Consider the following 26,853-nt stretch of genomic DNA (forward strand, 5'->3'; position numbering starts at 1 on the left):
GGACAGAGAGAGAGTTTATGCCTTTGGGATCTGTTGCACGCTTGGTCGGAAGGAAGGATGCGTGATTGCCTAGTGATTGGATGCATATTCACCATATAAAGTTAAGAAGCAATTGCAGGGTGTGTAGGACATTGAAAGTCTATGGGCAGTGGTTTGCTTGTGGTGCAGCTTTCAAGAGACCTTGTAATCAGCCTGTTGGCTTTATATGAATATTAAAGAAATAGCGCAAGGGGCATTAGTGTTTGGGGCCAATCGGTGTCTTTGTTTCTTTGTAGGAGCGCTCTAGCTCCTTGTGATTTAATCTGTGGTGATTAATAATTTGATTATTTACTGTGTGCGCTGTGGTTAAAGTGGATTCTACCACCCTTTGATTAGTGAAGGATGGTTTCATCTACTCTAGCCAGGGGCTGATGCACAATCCCTCGTGAGACAAAAGCCAAAAGAAATCAAGAGGAACCACCTGCTCAACCCAAGCCAGCCCTTGTTCTATTGGAGAGAGGAGCTGAAAGGTTGCTGTTCTGCAAAGTCTGTAACAGCCATCTAGGAACTTTTCTTGCTTCCTATGAAGCAGCTCTCTCTTCTCTTACAACCTCCTGCACATTCTCATCTGCTCTAAATTGCCTTCTTCTGCTAGTGGAAGCAACCCTTCAAACACATCTTGAGTGCCTATATGCACTTGTCTAGCAGACTCCGTCATGGACTGATCTGAGTTTTCTGTTAAAATCTCATCTCTATTGACAAGTTTTCTTGTTGGCATTTCAGAGATGCTAAGTCTTGTTCTCATTGTTGTAGCCAACAAAAATGCATTTAATTGCTTATCATCCAGCTTGCTTCTCAACTGACTAGGCATATGTGCATACCTTTGGTTTTCTGTTGTACCAAGCCTAGGGAGTCAGTTTTCAAGGCCTTGGTGGGGCATGTGCAACCTTTTCCCTTTGATCAAGCATTTTGCCATCTCCATCAGAGAGGTATTCTTCCTCTATTCTTCCTCTAAGCAACACCCTTTTACTAAGGTGTATAAGGGGCTGTACATTGTATGATCCCTCTTTCCTTCAAGAATTCTTTGAAGGCATTTGACATGCATTGCTCCCTTCTGTTTGTTCTCAAAGACTGCACTTTGCACTGAGTCTCCCAAGCTCATTCCCAGCCATAGCAACAATTAGTTGAAGCATTCAAGGACATCGGATTTCTCTTTCAAAGGATACACCCATCAAAATATGAAGAAACTATCTATGATGGTAACAAAATGTAGATGCTGTCCCATGGATGTTGTCCTCATAAAACCACACATATCACTGCGTCTGAGTTGCAATTTTCCCTGAGCTCTAATAGATCCATCACTAGGAAAGACATTCGTGTGCATTTTTTCCAATATGCACCCTTCGCAGACATGCTTAGGAGTCATCTCCAAAGAAGGCATATCATGTACTATCCTATGTCTTTGCAACAACTGCAAACTGCCATAGTTTACGTGGCTAAGTCTTGCATGCCGTAATTATGCGATTTTTCATTTTGTAGTCAATTGCCACACATGCATTAGGCAGATTGCTGTCATATTTGTTTAGCTGGTGCAAACCCTGATTCAACTGCGTCTAGTGACTATATGATAGTCTTTTTCTGAATTTCTGACAATACACTTATTATCTTCAAAAATGATAGGCAAGCCTCTTTCCCAAAGAGGATGATTCCTTTCACGGGATATGAAGCATTGTTGGCACAAAACGCTCATTTGCCAACAGGAGCAGGCTGCAATTTCGGCTAATAAATTCTTCTTGGAAGTAATGTCTTGGAAGCACCACTATTAAAGTTGCCATTCAACATCTGAGGCATGACTCACACTGAGTGAGGCAACCTCATGGTTGGCATCACATTTGGCATTGGAATTGGGGCTTGATTATTGGAATTGAGACCTAGGCCTAGGCTCACTGAGGTCGTCATATATTGAAATGTTTCTCCCATGTTTCGGAGTGTTTGTTGGTGCCATTGACACATGCCTTGGAAAAGTTTTGAGTTCAAAACACGTTCAGATTTGCAGCCTGATCCAATTGGCAAGTATCCCAATAATTCTTCTTATCTTGTCGGACGAATTGGGAAGATAACGCTGTAAGCAATTGGTGCAACTAATTTGTGTCGTCGAGATGCACTTTATGCAGTAGGGATCAATAATCTTCTTTCAGTTTTATTTTTTAGGAAAAAATTTATGCCGTCATCTTTGAGGATGACAAGTTCATAGTCACGGATGGTGAAAAGGATTATTAGATGGTCACTTCAAACACTTTGTACTAGGGGTTATACCAATTGGATAGATTGGATAACAAGAAGCACGATGCTTGTTTGGAGACCATCTATTCAGCAACTGAGCAATCCCCAATTTACGGGGCAATCAAATAGCTCACAGGCCAGCCAAAAGGCCAGCTCTCTCAGCCAAACAAGTGGCCAGAAAGTCCAGCTGGTCTGGCCGACCAGATCTGGCCGACCAGCTGGCAGGCCCACCGACCAGCTGGCCGACCAGCTAGGTCTGGCCTATAAAAGGCCCACACTTCCTGTGACAGGACAGGACCTGCAGCTGCTCCTCATCTCCTCCATCTTTTGCTGCAGGCCCGCCTGCTCCATCTACCTCTCCTCTCCACTTCTGCCTCCTCTGCTGCCTCCTCTTTTGCCTCTCCTTCCTGCCTCCTGGCTGGTCCATCCTCTCCTCCAGATCTGTCCCAACTTCTGCTCCTCTGCTCAGATCTGCTCCTCTACTTCAGCTCAGCTCCTTCTGCTCCAGATCTGTCTCATCCTACTCCAGATCTGTCTCTTTCTGCTCCTCTTCTCCAGATCAGCTCCTTCTGCTCCAGATCTGTCCCATCCTACTCCAGATCTGTCCCCTTGTGCTCCTCTGCTACAGATCAGCTCCTTCTGCCCCAGATCAGCTCCTTTTCTTCAACATATTGCTATTCCAGATAGCCTGAAGGTTCCTTCCTCAGAGCATGCTGGTTTCAGCCATTTCCTAGGGCAGCTCCAGCTCCCATCATCCTCGTCATCATTGAACTACATGGAGGACTGCGTTACGCTCCCTCTGCTGCTATCTTTCCTACTGTCTCTCTACATGGAATCATCTTTCTGATTCACCTCAGCCACGGTCCTTCAGACACGACGGCTTGAGGTTCTTGTATTCAGTTTTTCATATTACCAACAGGCACTATGTTTTCTGAGTTCCGTTCTTCAGTTGTATCTGAGTATTGTCTATTTTCTGATCGCTCTACTGCAAACCCTATGGTTTCTCTATCGTTTCTCTATATGGTATCAGAGCCATGGTGATCTAAAGACCCCAGATCTCAGGTGATCTAAAGATCCTGCTTCTTCATGGAGGCCATAGGTACAGGGAGCATCACTCCTATGAACATATCAGTTTCCTCTTCATTCCGCTGCGCACCAAGGGAGAGAACTCCATCTTCTACTCCCATCCCTCCCTCCCTTTCAGAACTCCATCTTCTACTGCCATCCCTCCCTCCCTTTCATACCTCCATCTTCTACTCCCATCCCTCCCTCCCTTTCAGAACTCCATCTTCTACTGCCATCCCTCCCTCCCTTTCTTACCTCCATCTTCTACTGCCATCCCTCCCTCCCTTTCTTACCTCCATCTTCTACTACCATCCCTCCCTCCTTTTCTAGGTTTCTGGCTTGACACTCCCCATTCCTTCGAAAGAGGGGGCCATGACACTTCACCTCTACCTCCATCAGCATCGACTTCCAGGATCTCCAAGTTCTCCCTAGGCGGGACCCTTTCTATTCACATGTGTCTTCGAATCTTCTACCTGCATGGAGGCGGGGATAGACTCCTCTCTCCCGAGGTCCAAGATTGGACACACACTGGCTCACTGTTCAGCTCCGACCTCTTTGGATTATCAGTAGTGCTACGACAAATTTGTTCTTTCCCTTTGCACTTTCCTCCACCTTTTCGGCGGTGAGAGGGGGTGGCTTATTCTCTCTAGCTTCACATTGTTCTTATTTCTATCTGGTATCATACGTGTAACTACGGCACTTGAGGAAGTGAACAATTCCCTTGCAAGGGCACTCCTCTTGTGATCTTCTATTGGGCATTTCACAGGGATAGCCAGCACCACCATCGACATCCCTACACGAAGCTCCAAGCATACAATGTTTGCCCCTCAAAATTGGCAATTGAGAGGGGGTATTCAGCAACTGAGCAATCCCCAATGTACGGGGCAATCAAATAGCTCACAGGCCAGCCAAAAGGCCAGCTCTCTCAGCCAAACAAATGGCCAGAAAGTCCAGCTGGTCTGGCCGACCAGATCTGGCCGACCAGCTGGCAGGCCCACCGACCAGCTGGCAGGCCCAACCGACCGGCTGGCCGACCAGCTGGCAGGCCCACCGACCAGCTGGCCGACCAGCTAGGTCTGGCCTATAAAAGGCCTCTGCCCTCACACTTCCTGTGACAGGACAGGACCTGCAGCTGCTCCTCATCTCCTCCATCTTTTGCTGCAGGCCCGCCTGCTCCATCTACCTCTCCTCTCCACTTCTGCCTCCTCTGCTGCCTCCTCTTTTGCCTCTCCTTCCTGCCTCCTGGCTGCTCCATCCTCTCCTCCAGATCTGTCCCAACTTCTGCTCCTCTGCTCAGATCTGCTCCTCTACTTCAGCTCAGCTCCTTCTGCTCCAGATCTGTCCCATCCTACTCCAGATCTGTCTCTTTCTGCTCCTCTTCTCCAGATCAGCTCCTTCTGCTCCAGATCTGTCCCATCCTACTCCAGATCTGTCCCCTTCTGCTCCTCTGCTACAGATCAGCTCCTTCTGCCCCAGATCAGCTCCTTTTCTTCAACATATTGCTATTCCAGATAGCCTGAAGGTTCCTTCCTCAGAGCATGCTGGTTTCAGCCATTTCCTAGGGCAGCTCCAGCTCCCATCATCCTCGTCATCATTGAGCTACATGGAGGACTGCGTTACGCTCCCTCTGCTGCTATCTTTCCTACTGTCTCTCTACATGGAATCATCTTTCTGATTCACCTCAGCCACGGTCCTTCAGACACGACGGCTTGAGGTTCTTGTATTCAGTTTTTCATATTACCAACAGGCACTATGTTTTCTGAGTTCCGTTCTTCAGTTGTATCTGAGTATTGTCTATTTTCTGATCGCTCTACTGCAAACCCTATGGTTTCTCTATCGTTTCTCTATACCATCTCTACTTCATAAAAGAGGTAGAGTTATGGTGCTATTGCGATAACGAGGGCCTAAGCAAGATTGAATTGTCTTGGGTCTAGGCTAGGCTAACCTAGGGTTGGATCTTCTAGGGTTTGGATTGACCTAGGGTTGATACCAGAGATAGCGTGGATGAGGTTTAGATATTGCGGATAGCTAATCTAAGATTGGCATAGCTAAATAGGGCTAGCTTAAGAATGGCATGGCTATTTCAAGATTAGTAGAGCTAAATAGGGTAAAGTATGGATCCCAAGTAAAGTGAAGCTACGTTGGGCATGCAACCTAAATCTAGGGATCCATGCTCACAGGATAGCCAGCGCTTGCCACTTGGCCTGTAAGTATAGGTCAGGGGCTCAATGTTCGGGATCCGATGAGTGAATTCTCCTCTGGACATAGACCGGTTGGTAGGGAGCAACAGTTTAGAGGAAGGGGCATGCGGTATGGAATGCATGTTCTGACGTTGAGGCTGGTTGGCTCTCGCGTGTTCTATACCTAAGGCTTGGGGTGGCTCAATGTATTGAGCCTATGGTTGGGAGGTGAGCTACTAGCTTAAACCCCTAGGGGTTGTATGGGCATTTGTCTTGCGGTGTCTTGGACTCTATTACAAAGACAAAATATGATACTGAATATCCTAGACGTGTACATGAGAGATGCATTTTTGGCATTTGCTCTCCCTAAGTCAAAGATTAGAGGAACTTGCAGCTCATTCACAGTGATGTGTGTGATCCACGAGGATACCATCACTTGGGAAGCATCTTTATTTTGTGACCTTCATTGATGATTACTCCAGATTTGCTTGGGTGTATTTTTAAAGTGCAAAATCTGAACACTTTATTGCAACGGTTGAAAATGAAACAAGTTGCAAAGTGTAAACCCTTGTCATAGATCAAGGGGGTAATATATGTCCTATGCTTTTAAAGCATAGGAAAAGGACATTAAGAATCACTGTAAGGTGCCATACATACCTTAGCAAAATGGTGTTGCTTGAGAGCAATAGTACTACGTCTTTGATGGAGATGGCCAGATGCATGATCGAGGGGAAGGGGTTGCCACACAACGTCTGGATGGAGGAAATCATGCTTGATGCACAAGTTCTGAACATATGCCTCACAAAAGCTTTAAATCCCATCACAGTTTTTGAGGCATGGTATGATAGGAGACCCAAGGTGCACTAAGTTAGGATGTTTGGATGCTCAACCTATGCATATGTGCCTTATTAAGTGAGAGGCGAATTGGAGGATAAAGCTATCTAGTGCATTTTTGTTGGCTATAGCAATGAGAGTAAAGGTTACCACCTTTACAATCCTTTGATACAAAGGATTTCTATCAGTAGAGATGTTGTGTTTGTTGAAACTCAGATCTGTCCATACTGAGTTTGAAAGACAGCTGCAAACAGGTTCACGTGATGTTTGATGACTTTCTCCGATAGACTGTGGACAGAACAGCGAGTGGAAAATCAGCAAATGCATGTGGATGCCCCAAATCAGGTCAATGATCAGCCCGATGTTTTGGATGATGTGGAACAAATCATCATGGAAGAGAGAGCACCAACTTGGGAAGCTAGATCAGTCCCAACCTGGTTGATTCAAACTCTCCAAGAGAGTAAGCTTACAAGTCCCGTCACTAGCAGGAGAAGGTCTGCTTCTAGAAGTTCTGCTGCTTGGAAGAGCAACTTATATGATGAGTATGAACTTGACAGCTTTGAGGATGCCCAGGAGAGTGAGCATTGGGGATGAGAGCCATGCGGATGAATTAGATTCAATCTATTAAAAAAACACGTGGGATTTGGTGAAGTGGGCAAATAGGCTTTTGGACAAAGTGAGTTTACAAGGGGAAAAGAAAATCTGATGGTAACCATTGATTGCTACAAGGCAAGGCTATTCCCAGCAAAAGTGGATAGATTATGATGAGACCACTTACAGGATCACAACCATCAGGTGTATTATAGCATTGACTGCTCATTTTGATTGGAAAGTGCATCAGTTGGACATTAAGACCGCTTTCCTTAATGGGAACATTGTATTTGTGATGTCTGGACAAGAAAGTAAAGTGTGTAAGCTATGTAAAGCATTATATGGTCCCAAACAAGCTCCATGGGCTTGGCATGAGAAAATACACAACTAGGGTTTGAAGAACAGCCCACCTGAAAGCACCCTCTATGCCAAGAGAGACAAAGGGGGTTTGATCATAATCATGATTCATGCTTAATGTGGATGATAGGCTGCCCACAGGCACCAATGAGGATGTAATTGCAAAATCGAGCTTCATTTTACAGGTCAAATTTGGGACTGTTGCAATATTACTAGTGAATTCAGTTTATGCGGTCAAAAGAGGGCATTGTCATGAAACAATATATACAAGGGTTGTTAGAATGTAGAATTGTAACCAATTTCAACTCTGGTCGAACCTAGGCTTAAGCTGTCAATGTATGAATCTTTTGATGCCATACACCAGCTGTTGGCTGCCTCATTTACCTACGCAACATGTCCTAACATTCAGTTTGGAGTGTCAAGTGAGCAAATTATGCACAGCCTAAGACCATGTATGGTGTGCAGTTGAGATACTTGTAGGACATCGTTCTGTGCATGGGATTGACTTTTAGTTTCGTTGTCCTTTGTCCTTTTTGCCTTTGCCCTTCCCTCGGTCCTACTTGGGCCTTGCTGGACGTTCGTCCTTTGGCTTAGTTCCCTATGCCACTTGGTTGACATCTGCAGTACGTCTCTTGGCATACCAATCATCATCATCCTCATTGTCAACCATGAGAGCATACTTTATACTATGGTCTACACCCACTGTTGGGCGCTGATGATGTTAGTGGGGATGTCATAGTAGCTAGTCCTTGCTATGCATGATGGAGTTTATGGTTTTCAATCTTATGAGTGACTCTCGTGAGATTGAAACTGCACTATGTTGTGTTTTTAGAGGATGAGTTTGGGAATGTTCCTGGATTCATCTAGGTATATCATCCTCATCGTCAACCGTCCATTCAATGCTAGGCATGGCTGCTTTGACATGTGCTAAAGTTTAACTATGTCATCCTCATGACCATGTCCTCCATGTGAGGGCTAGTGACTATGATGGTAGAAAGTCAACAAGCGGAAACTGTTTCTTCAACCCATTATGGCCATCGCCTCAAGTATGTGTGGGTGTGTGGATTTGTATGTGTGAGAGCATACTTTTATACTATGGTCTACATCCACTGTTGGGCGCTGATGACGTCAGTGGGGATGTCATAGTAGCTAGTCCCTGCTATGCGTGATGGAGTTTATGGTTTTCAATCTTATGAGTGACTCTCGTGAGATTGAAACTGCACTATGTTGTGTTTTTAGAGGATGAGTTTGGGAATGCTCATGGATTCATCTAGGTATATCATCCTCATCGTCAACCGTCCATTCAATGCTAGGCATGGCTGCTTTGACATGTGCTAAAGTTCGACTATGTCATCCTCATGACCATGTCCTCCATGTGAGGGCTGGTGACTATGATGGTAGAAAGTCAACAAGTGGAAACTGTTTCTTCAACCCATTATGGCCATCGCCTCATATGAGATTGAGTACAATATTGCCTTCACAACAATAGTTGGGTATGTATGGCTCAGAAGATAGTTGGGGGTTTTTCATGGAAGTCTGTAGTCTCCCCCTCCTATACTCGTTGATAGTAGTTAGAAGTGCTGTTTTAGTAGCACGTAATACTATGTTTCATGCTCATGCGAAATACATTGAGATACACTATTAGTATGTCAGAGAGAGATTACATTTAGGTGCTTGGGGCATTTTTTACCCTCAATTAGGAGCATTTCACCCCCTTAGGGTTGGTCTTTATATTAGAGGTGTATAACCTAGTTTTGGAGTTGTGCATCACAACTTTTGACATATTGTAATACCACTTCAGATTTCTTGTGCTCTCCACAACTGGTTTGTTCTACTTCACTCTCTATCTTCATCTACCTTAAAACCTTACAATATATCAACCTCTCAAGTTGTGTAGTGCTCAACTTGCTGTGCATCTCTTTGCTCACAAAACTGTATTTTCCGCATCTTTTAGCATACTTGTCAAGGACCTATTCCATTATCTTGTAATCTAGTGTCATGATGGATAACTATCACAATGGTTTCTTTCCTCTTTGTTGGCACTTCACTCCTCCGATTGGAGCCAAGAGCAGAACTGCCAACCTAGATAGTGAGCTTCCCAAAGAAGCATAGGGAGGAGTGCAAAACACCGTCCAAGATCCCTGACTAATAGCCTCACATCAACCTTGGTAGAGTTGTCAAATACTGAAGCAAGATATAAACCAATGGCACTGTTCAATGTATTGAGGAATGCATATTTTAAGAAGCAATGCAATTTGGAGGGAAATCTATTTTTTGCTTACAATCTTTTAAAGACATTGTGGCTGGCATGCTAGAATGTTGTGAAATCAATAAAATTTGAACCTAATGTGATAGGTTGGAATTAGCAATTATAAATGAGACTGGACAAGATAATCAGCCGGACGTCCTGTGAAGGTGCATATGACACTTGTTCTGTCCCTCGAGCCAGTGTGCTCAATGGAAATGCTGAGTTATTCACTTAATTTGCAGTACATTGAAGGAACACCTCTGTCGACCTGTTTTTTCTCTTTTTACCTTTTGTGATTTGGTGCTCAAGTGTTCACATTATTAAAACTCTTTTTGTGCATTTGCATTGTAGTGTAGTAGGTTTACTGTCAGCACCTATCTTTTGTTTTTCTATCTCTGTGATTTAGTGCTTAAGGTGTTCTTCATCAGTTGAGATCTGTTCTGTGCATACTTTCGTGGTCCCTCTCATCACGTTCCAGCTTCCCATTCACCCTTTTTCTCTCTCTAATAGTGCCATCCGAAGCGTCTTGTAAATCAGCCAACCCTTTTTCTTTATCAGCAAGTAGATTCACAGGACCGCACCCCAGCATGGAAGATTGGAAAAATGGGCCAAGAAAGAAAGGTGCTTGTGCGCAACCAATAGTACTGGAAGGTGCTTCTGGGCAATCTGTGGTGGAGGGGATTGCATATGAGCATACTATGTACCTTCCCACAATGAAGAGAACCTAAGTTGTCCCTCAAGATGTTTAGATGGTTTTTAATGAAAATGAGGCTTGATCTGAGTATTTCATCTCTTATAGTTTATTCTTCCAGCTGATTATCATTATGCGATACAAAAGCATGAAGCTTCGTCTTTCCTTGTTTCTTTCTTTTTGGGTGGAGGGGTGAGGTGTTTCCCTAAGGGATACAGAGGTTTCCTTACCAAATCTTGAGTGTGATTGCTATTTATAGGGTACCTTGCCTTCAGGCTTGATCATAAAACACATGATCTTGTTGAAATGATGCTATTCATGAAGCTAAGCAGGAGCACCTTCAGGCTTCACATTAAAGATGAAGCTGGCTGGCATACCACGTCAGTATCAAAGTTTGGGAGTGGCCCAACTTATAAGAGCTTCAGAGCAGACTGCTTCTCTCTCAATTGCGTAGTATAAAAAGAGACTTTGAATGCAAATTGCAAATTTAGTTGATGTTGATGCATAAGTTAATTGGTTATGGTGGCAATTTATGTGGACATATTACGATATACTGTTTTGTTAGGAGCTTTTAATAGTTGCTTACAGTTCTTGTTTCTTGCAAGGTCCCGAATTTAGTTGAACTTTGGCCTGGGAACAAAGTTTAGACAGGATACTCACTTCATATTACACTTTCGCTTGTGCTGATTGTATATGCGGCATTTGGTGTAGGGACCATGGGCATTGTCGACTACACAAATCATGATGACATGAAATATGCTGTAAGTCATATGAATCTACTTTCAGTCTCTCAAAGCTGAACTCTGTAGCCTTGATTGTCTTCCTGTTTGACACTACTTGGTTGGTCTTTATTATTGCAGATAAAAAAGCTTGATGATTCTGAATTTCGTAATCCATTCTCTCGGTCATACATACGGGTATTCGCAACTTTGTAAAATGATAAACAGAGATTGTTTTTCTACAATGCTTATTACCAAAGAAAAGCTGTAGTAGATTGGGAGACTTAAAATAGTATGTGTTTCTTTTTGGGGGAACTTTTTTGCATTTAAGGTAAGAGAAGACAAAGGCAATGGCGGAAAAAGGAGCCGCAGCCGCAGCCGCAGCCGCAGCTATAGCCACAGTCTTAGTCGCAGCCGAAGTCGTAGTGCTAGTAAAGGCCACTCTCCTCGTCGAAGGTGAGAAAAGGTCAATGTATGATTTCAGTACTACCAAACTTTTTGTGGTGTTATAAGCTTGATCCTGAGATTGATTATGTATATGTATATTATCTATTGATCCAAGGATGTGAATCTTAGGTGCACATATGCAAGAGATCCGTGAGTGGTCCAAACTGTAGTGTTCTGTTGTGATGCTAGCTTCATCTTGCTTGGTGGGTGCTTCGCTGTATGAGCTTCACCATGTGGGGAGCTTGTGCGTGGCCACCAAGTGATTTATTTTATTTCTTTGGTGGTGTTGTCTTATTGACTGGGGATATAGAGATACAAGGACTCACCTTGCTTGAAGGGATGGGAGAATCTCAGAATCTAGATTCCCTTACGTGCAACTAAGAGTGAATGCCATACAGTGGAAGGTGAGTTGTGAGTTAATAGTCTCAAGGCAAGCTAGCACTTCCTAAGGAAGTAAGTTTACCTCACATTCGTGATTCCAACTCCTACTTGGATCTAAAATGGGTCCTGATCCTACCCTAAGTGTACTTTATGTTGGGAAGTAGAGCCTTTGCATGAAGGCTTAGCATAATACAACAGGGTGGGGCAAGGGTTTTTATCTTGAGAACGTGGGTGAATCATGCCTAAATATGAGCTCTGGCGCAAAACAGCCATTCCATAGTGTCGTATATGAGATTCAAATCTAGAAGCTGGTATGACATTTGATTTGGAGATCATTTTCTAGTAAAGTTGTAGCGTTTTGATGCTGAGGAAAAACATTTTTTATATGTAGTTATAAAAGCAAGGTAGGTAGTTAATTTACATTTGTTTGCAGTCCTTCCATTAACTGTTAGCTTTTGCATGCAAAAATATAACTCTAGACTAGTCCTAGTCTTGTGGGTGTCCCCACGAAGCAAACTAGTGCACACCAAAATAAAAGTACTTTGGCTGATCGAGGTCACCCACCGCGGTAAAGAATCTTGACCAAGGTCAACATACTTAACCGTAGTCAAATCTCTCTGACCGTAGTTTGCACATATACTCTGGTTGACTGTAGTCAACCCTCTTGGCCTAAACCAAGTCTCCTTAACTGAAGTTAGGCATACTCGACCGAAGTCAAGTGACTTTGACCGAAGGCAATGCTTTGACCAATTAAAAGAACTCTCTGGCAATAATTAAAAATAAATGAGAAACTCTTTAACTATGGTCAAATAAAGGCCAACTTTGTATTTTAGTTGGAGTATTTACAACTTGGGGACAAAACTCCTCTCTTTAAGCTAGTTGTGTGTGTGTGTGTGTGTTTTTTTTTTGGGGGGGGGGGGGGGGGGGGGAGTATGCTATGTGATATTGATTGCTTGCTAATCTCTTTTATGTGCTGTGTTTTGGAAAAGACAATCAAGGGATGATTGAGAAAATTCTGAGTTTAGATGATTTATACCCTTGGAGGGAGGAGGTGAGGCACTTGCAACCAACGAATGGCTACATTATCTTTCACCTTTGGAGGCTACAACATTTGTCTTGGCTCCAAGATCTCAAAGGAAAGGGCAAGAAATAGATGCACAATCGGTGTCACATACCTACCCATAGAGGATTCTTTTCAGCTAGTTTTGTCGATGCTGAAAACTCCGCAAGGGCAGCCAGTTTGGCTGGTTGGCACCATGGAGGTGTGAGAAGTGCAGTGGACATGGGAGTGGAGAGAGAGAGCCAACTTCACACACACCAAACAAGAAAGGAGAGAGAGATGAGAAAGAAAGAAAGAAATAAAGTTTATTAAAATCTTTGGAAGACCGATGGGTCTATGAGACTGATAGAAAACTGATACAACAAGCAGAAAGGGTGGAGATACTAAATGAGCATCATTACCCATGCTGAATGCTAAGTGCTAAGTAGTACACAGTCATATCATCAGTAATGGCATCATCGTCATCGTTGTCGTCGTCGTCGCCATCATCATCATCATCATCGAGTCAATCACCATCAATCACCATCAAGGCTGGTTGGCTCTGGTCAATGCACAACGGTATATGTGTGTCAGAGAGGTATTGATGTGTAGCTAGTGATGGAGCATTGGCGATTGTCTGGGGGGTGCTGCCCGTCTCGGTCTCTTGGCAATGATTCTGCTCTTGACCAGGGCTATCGTAACGCGTGTGGGTCGTGTCCCAGGCCTGAACATGGATGGGAGGTCGCTCAATGTGATTTGCATGTCAGTCCGTTGTCGAGTGCGGCGTGTCTCAGGATTTGGATTTCTGCTGCACCTGCTATCAGTGGCTGCGAGGCTCGTGTGATCTGATTGAAAGAATTTCGTGATCTTGCTCTGAGAAGGGTCGGGCCATGTGATTGAAGACTGTCTCTGTGTCCTGAGTTAGTGCTCCCTGTGGCGGACCGCCTCATGGATGAAGGCAGCGAGGCATCCTTGGTCTTGGTATAAGAGAAGTTTGGATAGTGGCCCAAAACCGGCCCTAAAAAGGCAATGGTATTGTTGGGTGTTGGAAGCAATGGAAGCTAAAAAATGGAAGCACAATGGAGAAAAACGAGATGCTGTAATAGATTGCTGCAAAACTGAAGTGTGGAGGCTCAAGGGAGAGCCAACATAACAAAACCCTAGGGCTAACTGTCCTAACTGGACTAAATGTCCTAATTGACCTAGATGGTACATAAACTAACTGTACCAATAGTCCTAACTGACTATAACTAGGCCTACAAGGCTCATACCAAGGTATAAGTGGCATCTATGGATAGCCCATGAGATAGCCTACAAAACCCCCTCCATGGTATGGTTTGAAGTATCCTGGACATGGTTCAGGATACCTAAATATCTAGTGTCATGGTTGCACATGTTCGTCTCGTAGGATATAGCAACCTATGACTGTACAGAGTACAACAGATCAAGCTACAAAAGGTAATAAGTTTAAAGCTTGCCGAAAAGCCTCAAACTTAGGTTGAGGTAGAGCCTTCGTAAAAAGATCTGCCAAGTTGTCTTCAGTGGTGGGAACATAAGACAACTCAATATCACTTGCTGATAATCGCTCTCTGACATAGTGATAGTGAACCTCAATGTGCCTTGTGTGAGCATGGAAAACTGGATTCCGTGCGACAGCCAAAGCACTCTGACTATCAGTGAAGATGACGGTAGGAGCAGTCTGACATGCACAAAGATCTGCAAGTAGCTTCAAAAGCCAAACACACTCCACTATAGCTGTAAAAGCCGCTTTGACTCAGCTTCACAGCTAGAAGTAGCAACTGTACTCTGCTTCTTGCTGAACCAAGAAACACATGAAGTACCAAGCATAAAACAGTTGCCACTATGTGACACACGAGTGTCAGAACAACCAGCCCAATCACTATCAGTGAACCCATGCATGACAAGTGAAGTATCAGCCCCATAAAGAAGGCCTAAATGCTGAGTGCCTTTAAGATATCTGAAAACACGCTTCACGGCATGCCAATGGTGCATAGATGGGCTGTGCATATATCTACTCAACTGTGAGACAGCATACTATAGATCAGGTCTCGTATGGCATAGGTAAATCAAACGACCAATTGCCTAGTGATAGAGAGTGACATCACATGTACCGCTGCCATCCTCATAAGAGAAGTGAAAACCAGTCTCTAATGGTGTGGATACTGGCTTGCAATCCTCAAACTGAAAACGCTGCAAAAGCTGTCCAATATACTTGGATTGTGACATCAAAATGTCCCCCACTGCTAGCAAATTGAATGCTCCTCAAAGTCAATGCCATGCTGCTGAGCATAACCCTTAGCAACAAGATGGGATTTGTAACGGTCCATTGAACCATCAGCTTTCTGTTTGATCTTGTAAACCCACTTAGTTCTCATGTGGGAAATGCGAGGCTTACGACCCGTCCAAGCCTCATAAGGTGTGATAGTCTGCAATGCCTTTGTAGGACATCTATTCAAGGCGTAATTTGCACACATGACCGCATCCAAGCACAACTTATTAGGCAGATGTTTGCCTTTCAACATGCATCTGGCCATTTCCATCGTTGATCTATTCTTCCGCTCAGCCACGGGATTCTGTTGAGGAGTATAAGACACCGTGCATCGATGATTAATGCCATGGGAAGCCAAAAAAACAGCAAACTCCTTCGACATGTATTCACCCCCGTGTCTGTATTAATGTGAGCAATGTGCAGCCCACTCTCATCCTCAGCCAAGGCAATAAAGTGCTTAAAGCATGAAGAAACATCAAACTTGGATTTCAATGTGAAAATCGAAGTGTACCTGGTAAAATCATCAATAAAAGTAACAAAATAGTAGAATCCCCCAAGAGCTACAACCCTCATGGGTCCACAAACATCACTATGAACCAGATAAAGCTTACGTGAAGCACCAACTCTCCCATCCTTGGGAAACGCAGCACGGTGCATCTTACCAAGTAAGCATGGTTCACAAACATGTTTGGTAGGCATATCATTTTGGGAAGATCCACAACCATATCTTCTTTATATAACTTCACCAGGGCTCCAAAACTAAGGTGTCCAAACCTCATGCCACAAATGAGTATTTGCCATGGTAGAATCAATAGCAAAGGCATGTGCATCGGCAAGTGCAGCATCATAATCTGAACCTCTGTCATAAGCATCAAGTCTATAAAGATCGCTAGACAATGTGCCAGTCAAAACCAGGGTAAAGACATGTGTAACATCATACACTGCATACCTGACACCATAAAAAATAACCTGAAAGCCACATGTAGCAATGGCTGAAATAGAAATGAGGTTCTTACGAATGCCATGAACATAAAGCACATTCTCTAGAGTGACAATACTACCAGAGACAGAAGTAAGAGCAACTTGCCCAATACCTTTCACGGTATAGGATGCATTATTGGCACATGTGACACTGCCCCCCTTAGATGTAAGCTCCAATGAGCTGAATAACTTCTTGCAGGAAGTGATGTGCTTGCTAGCACCACTATCAAAGAACCAGGCATCACGAACATATGAAATTGCCATACAAGCATCATGAACATCGGGATTATACTGACATGTAACCAAGAAAGCCCAATGGTGGTCTTGTGCGAAATTAGCGGACTCATGTCGATCTTCTGCACTAGAAGAACCATATACTGCAAGACCAGACTCTTTCTTTTTCTTTTCAGATGTTATGCGCTTCATGCATTCAGAAATATCATGCCCAGGTTTTGTGCAATAGTTACACCTCTTCTTCTTTTTGTTATCCCCTAAAGAAGAGGCACCATGTGAATGATTAGCATGGGAATGAGAGGGCTTTCTAGTTGAAACCTTGCCTTTACCTTTGTGTTTATGATGGGCAGCAAATGCTTGATTACTAGCCATAGTAGCATTGCGATTCACACGACTTTGCTCCTCCTGAAGAAGAAGAGCAACAAGCTGTTCAAATGAGAAATGATTGGCATCACCTCCTGCAACCAACCTCAATGTAGTAGCAAAGCCTTGATATGAATCAGGCAACCCATCAAGGGTATTAGAAACCAGCTGAGAATCAGGCATAATCTCATCAATGTTGGCCAACTGCTCTTTTAAATCCTTTACATTTACCACCTTTATCAAGCTTTAAATCTTTCAACTGTCTGTGGAGATAGGCAACCCTTGCCTCATTCCGCACTTGATACAAAGATGCAAGCTGATCCCATGCTTGCTTAGCTGTCTTGCAAGACCGAATACGAGGGATAATAACCCATTTCACTGAAAGAGTAATCAAGGCATGTGCTTTGGCATCACGACCATCCCACTGAATTTGCTCTTGTGAAGGAGGCAAAGCACCTGGACCAGGAGGTGCAGGAGTTCTGGCTGTAGTAGTAGAACCATCACCTGAAGAAGCAGGGACTGCAGGTGTAGCACCAGTAACAGTACGTGTAGGCCTGGCCTTAGAACCTGAAACAATATGCCATAGATTCTTGGCAACCAAAACATGTCTTATCATGTATGACCACATGGGGTAGTTGGTGCCATCAAGCTTGTCATCGGCCCCAATCAGCCCAAACAAATCATTTTTGCCACTTGCCACCAGACATGGTGCTGAAATACAAGGCAAATGCACCAACTGGCAAAGCAAATGAGAGAAAGGCAACCTCTCAGAATCAAGTGCCAAAAATCTGCCCAAGCTTCAAAGCTTATGTCTGCAAAAGACTCTGCTGTCCCAAGGTGTACCTGTTGCAAGAAAAATCCCCGAAGGCAACACGAGGCCTTCCAAGGCAATACGATGCCTTTCCAAAATGCAAATGAAGCAAAAATTGGAAAAAGCCAATGCAACAATGGCTTACCCAAAGATGAACAGTAGTGACAGGCTCTGAAAGCAAGCAAATGAGGGCTGGAAATGAGAATTACAGAAAAAGAAGTGCTCCCACGAGGAGGAGAGCACGTAGAAATGGAGTGAAAGAGATTCAATGGCGAGAAGCTCGCAGCCCGAGGCAAAGGGATGCCAAATGAGGAGGGAAGGGCTCAAAGAGAAGTCTCCGGATCAATTCAGCAGCTCCAAACGGCTCCAAATGCGGCCATGCAGGTAGAGGCAGCTCCAAAATGCTGAAAAACCTGAGAAAGGATCGGCGCGCACCCTGAGACAGCTCGTACTGCAGTGAATGTACTGAATTTTTGACAAACCGGACAGAATGTAAGGAATTTTCTGACAATGTACGGATTTTCCTGTACGATTTCTGACAGGTGTACGGATTTTTGTATGATTTCTGATAGGTGTACGGATTTTTGGCAAGTGTACGGATTTTCATACAGATTTTTTTTGGGCAGGTACGGAATTTCGTACAGATGCTGTAAATGCTCGCGTGTGATCGTTTTTTGCTGCAGCAGGCTGGAAAATGCACCGCACTTTGGAGCAACTCTCGCGAAGGGAACTGTTTTTTGGTCTTCTCACGACAAAATGAGGTTTTTCGCGATAGAAGTGTTTGGAAAGGTCTCAAACACTCGGGGGAGTGTGAAAACCAGCAAGACCAGCAGGAATGAGAGCTCTAGAGGCTGCCAAACAGCTTGGGAAAGCTGTCAATGATGTTGAGGGAATGGATTCCCGACCTGCTCTGATACCACTGTTGGGTGTTGGAAGCAATGGAAGCTAAAAAATGGAAGCACAATGGAGAAAAACGAGATGCTGTAATAGATTGCTGCAAAACTGAAGTGTGGAGGCTCAAGGGAGAGCCAACATAACAAAACCCTAGGGCTAATTGTCCTAATTGGACTAAGTGTCCTAATTGACCTAGATGGTACATAAACTAACTGTACCAATAGTCCTAACTGACTATAACTAGGCCTACAAGGCTCATACCAAGGTATAAGTGGCATCTATGGATAGCCCATGAGATAGCCTACATGTATCTACTGCGAGGGCATTCGAATGCGAAATGCTCCTCTGACTTCACCTCTTATCGATCACATAATGTGCATAGGCGTCTCTTCTTGGGTATCCCCTTAGCTCGTCCGCTCTCGTTGCGGAGTTGGTGTGATGAGACTCGAAACTGTCCGATAGAGATCCTCAGTGAGTGTGGCAAGTGGATCCGAGTGTACTCTGGTGGGACAATGAAGCCCTCCTCAGAGATGTGCATGCAGTTGTCTCTGTAGAAATTGAGCTTCATGGTAAGCTCCCTCGGCTCCAACCAGGTCCTGAATGTATGCAACTGTAGTAGATCCTCACGAATGACGTGGTTGACCTCATGGTATCCTAGCGGATAGATGGATCGTCTAAGCTGTACTGAAAGGGGGGCAATCTGCCTATGTGAAGCCCCAATCTCTCGAACTACCTACGTGTCTGGGCATAACAACCTTTCTCATCCCCACTGTGTACGGGGTCCATGGATGCAGACAGAGCCAGTCATGGCAACCTGCGCCGCTTCATTGTATTGGACCCGTACTGTCTAACGTGGTATAGATAAGTAATGGTCTAGAATGCCGCATCTAATTGCAGTGGAGACGCATCGAACTGAGCCTGAATGATATGATGTGGCACGGATGGCTTGCCTCGGATCATCCGTGAGAGCAAGAGGATTTGTAATCGCTCTACCTGAGCCCACTCAGTGTCTGAGAGATCCGGCCTCCAAGAAGCGTTGCCGTACATGCCTGCTGGTCGAACCAAGGAGTCAAAGAGAAGAACCTTGGTCCGGGGGTCCTGAAAGTGTGAGTGGAAGCACTCTCTCTCCAGGGGAGCAAGTGAGGCATACCCCCTGTTCAAACGGTCCTGCATCGTTGGCCTCATCGTGAAAATTAAGCTAGAGAAGATGACACCTAAGTAGGTATATGAGGAGACAATCTTGACCGGTGATCCATCGAATGTGAACTGCTCTCTATGCATGACTGCTCGAGATGTGTTGAAGATCATAACCTTTGTCTTGCCAAGGTTGACCTTCAAATCATGTGACTCACCAAAAACCTCTAGTGCATCCAAATGTCGCTGGAGGCCCTTAGCAGAGGAGGACATCAGAACCACGTCATCTACGTATAAGAGAATATGAATCAGAGTACCTGCAAGAGAGCAACCAGCCCCCCTAGTGATCCCATGAAGGTCTCGAGCTCGTCTATGTAGAGGCCAGACAAGGTTGGTAATAGTGGGCAACCTTGTTGGACCCCAATGGTGCTCATAATCTCCTCTGTCCATCCGGCACCTGCCCGGACTCGGCCTAAGACTTTCTCATAGAGTGCCATAACAGCCCATATGATCTCCTGGTCGTATCCCAACGTCTGCGAGGCGGGCTCGTGGGATTGTGTCAAAGGCTTTGCGGAAATCCACAAAGCAACAGTATACTCTCTGCTTCCGTGACCTGGCCTCCTTTATGACACCCCTGAGTGCAAGTACATGATGCATGGTCCCGTGGTCATACCGAAATCCTAGCTGGCCCTCAGCCCTAAGTCCTGCATCTCTGCAAGCTTGTTGACCTCCCGTGTCGAGTACTGATGCATAGATCTTGGACATGACATGCCCTGGTAGACTGCATAGTGGCAATGTGAGTCTCTACAGCCGTCCATGCAGTACCTACATGGGCTGTCCTCAGGGTGGTCACCTCCTCCCTGATCTTTATGATGTCTTGCGTGAGGTCTTGGATGAAGGCAACCTGTTCTTGTATGACTCTGGCGTGCTCCTATGCACAATGTGACAACTCCGCCTCTCGTGCTCGTATGCTATGTAACTCTATTAGTAGGGACTCCCATGCAACAGGCGACTCGACCCTGGGGTACTCAGGTCCTCGTGGGAGTTGGAACTGGTAAGGGTTTGATATGAATGTAGGGGGATGTGGCTGAAACGCGGATGGTGACTGAGTGAGCTGGGTGAGGTGGAGAGATGTCTGGGGCAATGACGAAGATATACTAGGAAGCTGGAACACGGAGGGTGGCTGACTGAGAGAGAGACGAGGGCGAAAGGGAAGGTGAGGGGTATTGTGCCCCAATATGGGTGGCTCTTGATGGCGGTGAGGTAGGTGTACCAGAGAGAGGGGATACCAATGATGAGGTGACTCTAGTAGAGTATTGAAAGGAGGGCTGGCTAAGAGGGAGGGGTGAGAGGGAAGAGAAAAAGTAATGTAGGCCAGCATGGGTATTCGGAGACTGTGAAGTAGGTGGTGAACTTGGTGTAACAACTGTAGTCAATGTACCGATTGATGTGGATGCTTAAGTATGTGTGGGTGTGTGGATTTGCCCTTAACCTTCGGAGTGCCGACAGAAACTCAGTACGGAGACTTTGTATAAATGGATGCTCAAGTATGTGTGGGTGTGTGGATTTGTATGTGTGAGAGCATACTTTTATACTATGGTCTACACCCGCTCTGAAGAAGGCACAAAACTGCTCCAAACTGAGATGAATGAAATGGGATGAGGGGGTGCCTATAAATAGCCCCTCTCCCTCGTGAGTCGCCTGAGATAAGCAGTCCGACCTACCTGCTCTAGACAGCCTGCTCTAGACAGGCCTGAGATAAGCAGGCCGACCTACCTGCTCTAGACAGCCGAATACAGGCCCCTAGGGGCCGACCCCTTGGCCTATATCTAGAGCTCCACAAGGCCCTATGTATGGGGCTGAACCCCTCCTCCACACTGACCGATTACTGGGCCTGTAGCATCCCTAGGTGGCTGACCACCTGCTGCTCTAAATAGAGGCTGCCAGGCTGCTCTACAAGGACTGCAGCCTTGGCTCTAGGCCTGACTGGGCTGCACACACCTGGCCGACCCACTCCTACCTCATATGAGGCTTCTGTATAGCCAACCACTCCTGCCTATAGACCTACCAGCAAGGCTATTGGTCGGCCCACCTCAGCCTACAAAAGGCTTCATAGGAGATGGACTGCAGCACAGGAAGATGGCCTGACAAGCCCCAAGGCTGGAATGGGTAATGCGCCTCTGTGTGAGCCTGGAGGAACTTCTCTACCCCACTCTACCCTCTCGGGGTCAGGTACACCCACAACAAGGTCCTCGCTCAGCCTAACTATCCTCACATTGGGCCCGCACACCCACAACACTAGCCCTCTCTCTCTAGAGTGACATCGACAGATGTTGACCTCCAACACCCCCTCTCAGCTCCTAGATGGAGCATTGATGCCAGGGAGCTGGGTGTGATGCTGGAACAATTGGAAGAATCTGTTGTGTGATGCTCCATTGCTGAAGACCACCACAGGTATTGTCGAAGAATCCCCCTCTTGGCATGAATTGCCTCAGCACGATCACTAGAAACCTGGTACTGTTGCTCCCAAGACACAGGCGCTAGATACACTCCTTTGGTCCGGTACTGGTACATGAAGTCTTCGGTGCAACAATCCAACTGTTGGTACTAGTACATCACTCCAACAGAAGGTACTGGAACAATAATCCAACTGATATTGCCATCGGTGCAAGGTCTGCTTTGCTACATGTGAGAGCTATACAGCCCCCTCTGAAGCCCCCTCTCAAGTCCAAATTGGTACACTGACACCAGATCGATGAACCTTAGTGCTTCAATGACAATGGGCATATAACAGCTCACAAGGATCAATCAACTATGCCTAGATTTCCACACTGGCAATTTGTTGACCCATTCGGATCTCCAACAACTCATCAGACAATAGTTGCAGTAGAATACTAGGAGACCCCCTCTGGATTTGCCAGGTCATAACGTCCAAACAAAATACATGCTGGTAATATATTGCCACCTGAGTTAGCGGGAACAACTCCTTGTGGCTCGAGGTCCTGCTTGAAATCATGCCTCCATAAAAGTCTCCCTTCCCATTGCACCCATCAGGCAAGGACATAGCCTTAACTCTACTGTCCTAGTCTCAATATGGTGCCTTCTATACGTCCTTGATAACAAGTGGAAGGATAAATGCGTTGACCTGGGAGGAACCGGTCCCGATGGTGCTTTGACTAGGAGAAGAGATTTTTAGATCGTACCTATGAGAGTCAACTCAACTGAGTAGAAAGGACGGAAGCAACTGACAGCCGAGGAACGCGAAGCACTCGTACATGTAACCACTGTGGCTAAAGAGGTCATTATTGGCGGCAGTGTCCTCAAAGGAACGGTGAGGGAATGACCACCAATTGGATGGACTCAATTATGAACTCTAGCGGGTCACGATGGGGTCTATGCTACAGTCGTATGATTTGGCACACTTCATTTTCGTGCGAGTTGCCAAGCCTGATCCCCTCGCTTCCAACCTTGGCATCTTGGAGCAGCAGGAGCTCTGGGATCATGTCAATGCAAGAGTAAGGTCATTTATATTTCTTAACTGTACTCCTCGGGTGATTAATCACGTAGCACATGACAGTGGCGAAGAGTATCTGCGAGCACTTGGATCCCTGTATAATCGAACCCCTCCCATGAAGTGGGTTTCCCTGAAAGTCCATGTGAGACTGTTGGATCCCAAGAAGTCTCCATCGATGCGGGAGCATATCAACAAGTGTCGATTGGGAACGTGGGCAAAACTGGAATTTTTGTCTTGTTCTCTGCATCTCAAACAAAGTCGCCATGTCAGAGTGGAGGGAATAAAACTGAGAAGAGAGGGTGGATGGGATAGAAGGAGAAAAGGGGTTGGATGGAAAGAGCGGAGAAGGGGCTGGATATGGTGATGAAGAGTCTATGAGCCTACAAGACCTTCACACCTTGCTGTCCCGCCCATCAGAAAACCTCCTGAAAACCCCTTCAAAGTCTGTGTACCTTCCTTGACTCCCAGGCAGGCCACACCTCACAATCCTCCTCACAAACACCTCCGAACAACAGCCCTATGCCTCCTCTCTGTGTGCTGCTCAACACTGCCTCAACAACTCGTGTCTTTAGCCAACCGTGGCTCTGATACCATGTGAGAAGTGCAGCGGAAGGGAACGGGATTGAAGAGAGAGAGAGAGAGCCAACCTCACACACACCAAACAAGAAAGGAGAGAGAGATGAGAGAAACTGCAAGTGATCTCGGCCCAAAACCCCACAGCCTGCTGGGGAAAACCTCTACTGAAGAAGGCACAAAACTGCTCCAAACTGAGATGAATGAAATGGGATGAGGGGGGGGGCCTATAAATAGCCCATCACCCTCCTGGTTTGGCTGAGATAAGCAGGCTGACCTACCTGCTCTAGACAGCCAAATATAGGCCCCTAGGGGGCCGACCCTTGGCCTGACCCTTGACCTATATCTAGGGCTCCACAAGGCCCTATTTTTGGGGTCGAACCCTGTTATGCTCTAGTCGAGATAGCATGACCTCGGATAGATCGGTGGGCATTTTCTCTTAGATGACCAACTTTTGTAATAATTAATGTGCGTAATTAAATGGTCAAGAGAAGTAACTGCCAAGGTCCTAGGTGAGGGCGTAATGGCATTGACTAGATAGTTCTAATAGGGCTAGGGCCTAGGTGCATCTAATATGTAAATTGCCAAGGGGCAATTGTTTTAAAAGGGAACTCCAAGAGAGGGGTGAAAAAGGATGCATCTAAGTAAGGGCCTAAAATGTGACATGTGGCCAGGAACTATCTAGGGAGATTGGGGTCTCAAGGATAAGGATGAGGAAGAATCAAGAAGAAATATACGTAATCAGACGAATCCTTCCTTGTGAATTTGGCTGGGTGGATTAATAACTTGCCATCGCCCGTGACTGCGCTAGGATAGGAATAGTTGGTAAGAAGGGGTTGACATTTGGTATCAGAGCGCAAGGAACAGGAAGAGGTTCGTGAGCTTTGACGGAAGTTACGGACGAACAGCAGAATTCTAGTGTGATTAGAGAAGGCGATTTCGCAGCGTGGTGGTTTGCCGGTCAGTCGGGATTTCTCAATGGTGGTTGGACCTAGAGGGTCGCCGTGACGACGGAGAGCAGCGGTTTGGAGCGACGAACATAACCTGCGACGAATTAGGACTGGCTATTTGGCAGCTCTCGGTTCTTCGTCCACCTTCAGAGTCGGTTGTGGGAAGCTCTTATCGTCACTTGCGTGGATCAACCCGCTTTCATCCGCAGCTTCACAGTGATGCTCCCCGCCGACTAAAAGTATGGAACGCGATCCGCAGGACGTGCAGTCTCTATACGGAGTTAATTAAAATGAAAGGGCAAGTGGCCAGTCATGATGTCATTGTGTTGTTTGACTCAGCGTCAACTCACAATGTGATTAACTCCAAGCTCGTGAAGAGGCTGAAATTAAAGACAAGTCCATCTGACTATGCGTACACAGTCAGGATGGCAGACGGAAGTTCAACTGAAGTATGGGACCAAAGGGTTACCCAGTTGGAGCTTCGGATTCAGGACTATACTGAGAAGCTTGATTTTGAAATGACCAAGCTTGCTCATGCGGATATAGCCCTGGGAATGGCGTGGCATTCTAGTAAGAATCCAGCCATTGATTGGAAAAAGCACGTATATCAATTCAAGATGAATGATGTGCTTTATGTCTTGCGAGGTGAAAAAGATATACCTCAGGGACCGTTGGTTTCCGTGATGGAAATCAGAAAGGCTCAAGTAGAGTTTTTATACCTTTGCACAGCATCGGTAGAGTCGGTGGATGATTCTTCGACTAGCACTGATGTTACGCAAAGTGGTGAGATGGCCAAGCTGGCTAATCTTATAACAGAGGAGTTCTCTGAATGCTTTAGGGATGAACTACCTTATGGGTTACCTCCAGAGCGGAAAGTTCAGCATAAGATTGAACTGATCCCGGGGGCAGAGCCTGTAAATAGACCTCCCTATAGAATGAGTTTTACTGAAGAAGCAGAGGTGCGTAGGCAACTGGAAGAATACCTCAAGTTGGGGCAGATTCAACCAAGTTTCTCACCTTTTGCTTCACCAGTGATATTAAAGAGAAAAAAGGATGATACGTTTCGCCTCTATATAGATTACAGAGCATTGAATAATATCACTGTTAAGCACAGGTATCCGATGGCTCGGATTGATGATTTGCTAGATGCATTACATGGAGCCGTGATTTTCAGCAAGATAGATCTTAAGTGCGGCTATCATCAGATCCGGATTAGAGCCGAGGATGTGCATAAAACCGCTTTTAGAAGCAGGTTTGGTCATTATGAGTTTTTGGTAATGCCCTTCGGACTTACCAATGCTCCAGCGACCTTCGTCATGCTTATGAACGATTTACTACGTCCGTATATTGGAAAGTTCGTAGTACATTTCATTGACGATATCTTGATATTCAGTAAGAGTGTTACTGAGCATTGTGAACACTTAAGGATAGTGTTCAGTACTTTGAGGAAAGCCAGTCTTTACGTGAATAAAAAGAAAACTATACTGTGTATGGTTAGGCTTGAGTATTTAGGGTTCATAATTACTCCACAGGGGGTAGAAATGGATCCGAAGAAAGTGGCTACGATACTAACTTGGCCAATCCCTCAGAGTCTGACCGCGTTGCGATCATTCTTGGGATTTGTCCAGTTTTATAGAAGGCATATCAAAGGATATTCCGAAATAGTATCGCCATTGACTGATCTGACCTCAGATAAAGTACCTTTTATTTGGGAACAGAATCAACAAGAAAGTTTTAACACCATAAAACAAGCTGTGGTCTCAGGACCGGTGTTAAAGATAGTTGATCCCCAGAAACCGTTGTTCCTAGAAACCGATGCAAGTGGCATTGCGGTAGGAGCAGTCCTCCTTCAAGAGGGAAGGCCAGTAGCCTTTGAAAGCAAGAAGCTTTCTCCCTCTCAAAGGAATTGGCCAACTCATGAATTGGAGTTGTATGCTGTTATCCATGCTTTGAAAACATGGAGGCATTATCTGTATGGTTCAGAGTTTTATGTGGATGTGGATCATGATACTCTGAAACATTTCTGTAAACAGCCTGACTTGAGGGGCCGCCAAGCTAGGTGCGCAGAGCTCATGCAGGAGTTTAATTTAACGATTCGGTACCGAAGAGGAAAGGACAATAAGGTAGCTGATGCGTTGTCTCGCATTATGCACAACCTGAGTTTCACGGTATTAGAGAGTGCTCTAATGACCGAGATCAGAGAAACTCAGAAGGTGGACGAGTTTGTCCAGAGCTTATGGCCTAAAGCTCATGTGTTAAAACCCGGGGAAAGTGAAAAGGATGACCTGGCATCCA

The 26,853-nt window shown here is 45.4% G+C and overlaps 1 protein-coding gene across 5 annotated transcripts in view; it reads left to right on the top strand.

Annotated features, from left to right (window-relative positions):
• Positions 1-26,853, top strand: part of LOC147890721 (serine/arginine-rich-splicing factor SR34-like) — a 44,209-nt gene that overhangs the window by 13,009 nt on the left and 4,347 nt on the right. For all 5 annotated transcript variants that reach the window (XM_087389265.1, XM_087389264.1, XM_087389263.1 and 2 more), the window contains 3 exons: positions 10,940-10,989; positions 11,089-11,145; positions 11,279-11,403. In XM_087389265.1, coding sequence (XP_087245391.1) covers positions 10,940-10,989; positions 11,089-11,145; positions 11,279-11,403 — 232 coding nt within the window. The remainder of the gene's footprint in view (positions 1-10,939; positions 10,990-11,088; positions 11,146-11,278; positions 11,404-26,853) is intronic.

This window comes from Dipteris shenzhenensis, chromosome 18 (assembly GCF_047967505.1).
Source record: "Dipteris shenzhenensis isolate YYH24624 ecotype China chromosome 18, Dip_SZ_1.0, whole genome shotgun sequence".
Lineage (NCBI taxonomy): Eukaryota > Viridiplantae > Streptophyta > Polypodiopsida > Gleicheniales > Dipteridaceae > Dipteris > Dipteris shenzhenensis.